General features: G+C 69.7%; 2 protein-coding genes across 2 annotated transcripts in view; both read right to left on the bottom strand.

Moving 5' to 3' along the window:
• Positions 1–48: 48 nt before the first annotated feature.
• MNEG_11524 (hypothetical protein) lies at positions 49–381 on the bottom strand (the record flags this gene model as incomplete). The annotated part of the gene is made up of 1 exon (XM_014040005.1): positions 49–381. One exon carries the CDS (start codon positions 379–381, stop codon positions 49–51), a length of 333 nt encoding a protein of 110 aa, XP_013895459.1.
• A 1830-nt stretch (positions 382–2211) lies between these two features.
• MNEG_11523 (hypothetical protein) overlaps positions 2212–3932 on the bottom strand; it is a gene marked incomplete at both ends in the record, with an annotated part of 5206 nt that continues 3485 nt past the window's right edge. Inside the window, one exon of the mRNA XM_014040004.1 lies at positions 2212–3812. Within this exon, the coding sequence (XP_013895458.1) occupies positions 2212–3812 (1601 nt within the window). The remainder of the gene's footprint in view (positions 3813–3932) is intronic.

Below are 3932 nucleotides of genomic sequence, written 5' to 3'. Positions count from 1 at the left end.
GAGCAGCGGACGGGCCGCGGCCGATATGGGTGCCAAAACGCGGCCGTCTCAGGCGTCTTTGCGCACATTGGAGGGGCAGCGGATGCGCTTCGGCCCCCGAGAAGCATTGGCTGGCAGCCCAGGGGTCACCTGGGAGACATCCTCGCCTGTGCGCCGATTGCCATGCCACGCCCCCTTGAGCCGCCGGAGCCGCCCCAGCAGGGACCGGTCCCGCTGCGCCAACTGGTCGTTCCGCGCCGCTGGCCCGCAGTCCGCTGTCGCCGGCGCCGGCGCAAGCGCGGGCGCCGCGGGCGTGTCGCTCACGGGGCCCGGGCCGCCGCTGACGCCGTCGCCTCGGCAGTCCGCGGCACGGCCGGAAGGTGATGGGCCCACGCCCGCCATTCACGGCGTCCTGGCGATCTTGACTTAGGCAGCTCCCAGGCAGCTGCGGAGCCCGCACGCCGGCGTGTCTGCTGGGGATGGAAGGCAGGGGGCGGGCCGAATGGAGCCTTGCGTGATGGGGGTTGGCTCGCAGGCCAGCGCGCCCTCGAGTGTGAGGGGGCGCCGCCGCCTGTCACTGCGCTGCGTGTGCTTGAAAGCGATCGACCTCGCTGCGCTGTATAAGCTGTATCAAAAGATTGCCTCCAGGACGATCGCGCCTTTGCCGCTTCGCCCCCGCGTGACGCGCACCGCAAGATCCGCCTCAGCTGTGCCTGGATCAAATGTGCACCGCCTGGCTTCTGACAGCTGCGGTGCGGCGCGTGCAGCGCGCAGTGTGCGGCGTGGGTTTAGTTTTTGGACAAGCTAGCCCTCGAACAGGGCGCCGCGAGAGCTGTGATAACGCGGTGCGCTGACTCTCATTAGGACCCTCGCTTGTGGTTGTGTGCCTGCCATGGGCGGACGATGGGAGTGAAATTATGGGCGAAGCCAGCCACCATACAGTTCAAACATCACATCTGCCGTGTGCGGTGTCTAGTGCATGGTACGTTGGTGACCACTCTAGGCGCCCCACGGTAATCGAACCCTCGTCAATGCACGCATGCTACGACGGGATCTCATCTGTATCAAGTTTATTCACACCCGTCATACCGCCTGAAAGCCGTTGTCGCGCGGGAGGCAACGCAGCCACACGGTCCAGATTTCGCTTCAATGCTGCTGTACGTTGTACGCCGAACAAGATGGCATCCTACAGGCGTCACTGTCCACTTTGAGACCGCGCACTACCCACGCATTCAGTGCACAACTGTCTCCCCCTCGCCCCAGGTGTCACTAGCGCGTGACTGATCCCAGCCGGGAAGCCGCCCCCGCCCGCGCCCGAGTGGGGGTCGGCGGTGCCGCCCTGGCGCCGCCGGTCACTGCCCCCCGTGCGCCCCGTCACCCAGGCACCGCCTATCATTGCTTGATCCCACGGCTGTGCTGCAGCTGCTTCCCTTGTGCAACCGGTCATACGCCGCTCCTACCTGCGCATGAGCCGCACAGCGCAGCGAGCGGTGATCATGCAACACCCATGGCTCCCGTAGTGATCCCGACGTGACGCGCCAGGTTTGTGTGGCGCTGCACGTGCTCCCACCCCCGTGCCCCCGCAGCCAGTCAGCCAGCCAGCCAGCCAGCGCGGCCGTGGCCGGCCCCTGGGCAGTGAGGGCAGTAATGCCTCTGCTCATTGTTCGTCGGCGACTCCACCCCGGCTGTTGGCAGGTTCCCAGAAACAGAAGGGTACAACTGCCAAGCTGGGACTCCAAGTTTGTTTTGCCTTCCAGTGAAAGCTGCACCCAAGCAGCCAGCAAGTCGAGTTACGCTTGGGCCGTCGGAACCCCTGTGTGTGCCGCATCCCAGGTTATGATGAGCGATTTCAAAGGGGGCTGCGACCAAGACGGGCCTGCGGGGCGGCGCCAGGAGGGCGCCGCGGCAACAGCCGCGGCCAGAGGCCAGGCGGGGCGCGGGCGCACAAGCAAGCGGGTCTCTGTTCAAGCGCGAGGGAAGGGCGCGAGGAGCAAAACGATTGATGACCTTTGCAATCAAGCGCGTGTCAGTCAGGGGACAGGTGATGGGCCCTGGACGACGCCTCAGCTATGACAAGCACACCACCTAAACACGGTCGCTTGATCGCGCGCATCAGGGCCATGCACCATTGCAGTACGCCTCACAACTGGGTTCCTGCGTGGCAGGAGGGCCACGGCACACCCCACAGGCCCGGTGGGCGACGCACCGCCCGATGGGGCGCTCGTGCGCGCCTCAGTGGCCGGGCCAGTGCGAGTGCACTGTCGAGGCCGGCCCAACGCTCTGCGCGTACGCGGGAGGCGCCTGGCCGCCCTGGCCCGGGGACACGAGCTGCGGCGGCTGCTGCTGCAGCATGTTGACGCGCGGGACGCCGCCGGGCAGGCCATGGGACAGCGGCTGCTGCAGCCCCATCGGGGGCCCGTAGTGGCCGCTCATTGGCTGCTGCGACACGACCCGCACCCCAGGCTCCAGGACCTGAGGCTGCCGCCACTGCTGCTGCGGGTGCGGGCCCTGCTGCCACTGCTGCTGCTGCTGCTGCCACTGCTGCGGGGGGCCTTGCTGCTGCTGCCAGTGCTGCGGCGGGCCCTGGTGCTGCTGCCAGTGCTGCGGCGGGCCCTGCTGCTGCCAGTGTTGCTGTGGCGGGCCCTGCTGCCACTGCTGCTGTGGGTGCCACTGCTGCTGCGGCGGCAGACCCTGGTGCTGCCACTGCTGCTGCGGCTGCCAGTGCTGCTGCTGCTGCTGCTGCTGCGGGCCCTGCTGCTGCCAGTGCTGCTGCCCGGGCGGCGCCTGCTGCCACGGCTGCGCCGCGCCACCGCCGCCCATCTGGCCGCCCTGCTGCAAGCCGCCGCCGACCCATGGGCCGGACACGGGTATGGGGTGGCTGCGAACCGCGTCCTCAGAGGCGCGTGGCGCGGGATAGCCCTGGTCAGGGCCGGCCGCCAGGCCTGCCAAGTCCGACTGCGTCCGACGCACGTCCCACGCGCCACCCGGGGCGCCGGCGCCGCCCGCGACGGCCCCGTGCGGCCCGCCGGCCCCGTCCTGCGCGCCGCCAGCGCCGCCGCCGGCGCCGCTCGGGCTGCCGTCCTGCGCCTCTCCGCCTTCCAGGATCGGCTCGGACGTGCGGCGCGGGCGACCGCGGCCCATGAATTCTATGAGCTGCTGCCGCGACCTCTCGCGCCAGCTGCTGCCCGGGTTGGTGTCGACTGGCTCGGCCAGGGGCATGCCCAGCTTGTCGAGGAGGGACACGTGAGGCTGCAACTGCTGCTGCTGCTGCTGCTGCTGTTGCTGGTGGTGGAAGGCCGCCTGCTGCTGCTGCTGCTGCTGCTGCTGCTGCTGGAGGTGCTGCTGCTGCAGCAGCTGCTGCTGCGCCTGCAGGGGCGGCTGGTGTGGGAGGTTGGCGGGCGGGGCCGCCGCGACGGCGGCGGCCGCCGCCTGGCTCGCGGTGCTGCCATTGCTCACAGTCCGCAGCGTGGAGATTGTCTGCAGCGCCGGGCCCCCCAACGTGGACCCTGAGTCATCACGCGATGCAATGCTGGCCAGGTGCCCCAAGCCGCGCCCTGCCAACCCCTCGCCGCCCGCCTGCCGCGCCGGCGAGCCCGCCGCCAAGCCTCCGGCCTGCTGGGGGCTGTTCGGCAGCGGCGGCAGGGTCGAGACGCCGCGCCCTCCCGCTGCAATGCCGCCGCCGCCGAGCGCTGCGGCGGCCATGGCGTTGTTCACTGCGGCCGCGCTGATGCTCGAGAATGTGCAGATGCCGGGAACGTTTTGCCCCAGCTGCGGCGGGGGGCCCGTGTGGCTGGGGTCCGCCCCAATGCCGATTTCGAGGGAGCTCGAGGCACCTAGTGAATAAGCAGACTCCAGGGCGCCGTCCCCACCACGGGCGATAGCGGCAAACGGCCCGCCTCCTGCGGGCGAGAGCACGTCGCTCCCAAAAGCCCCGCCGCCAGCGAGGGCGTACA

This window comes from Monoraphidium neglectum, assembly GCF_000611645.1.
Source record: "Monoraphidium neglectum strain SAG 48.87 unplaced genomic scaffold scaffold02783, whole genome shotgun sequence".
Classification (NCBI taxonomy): Eukaryota; Viridiplantae; Chlorophyta; class Chlorophyceae; order Sphaeropleales; family Selenastraceae; genus Monoraphidium; species Monoraphidium neglectum.
Note: the sequence above shows the minus strand (reverse complement) of the source record. Positions and strands in the feature narration are given on the sequence as shown.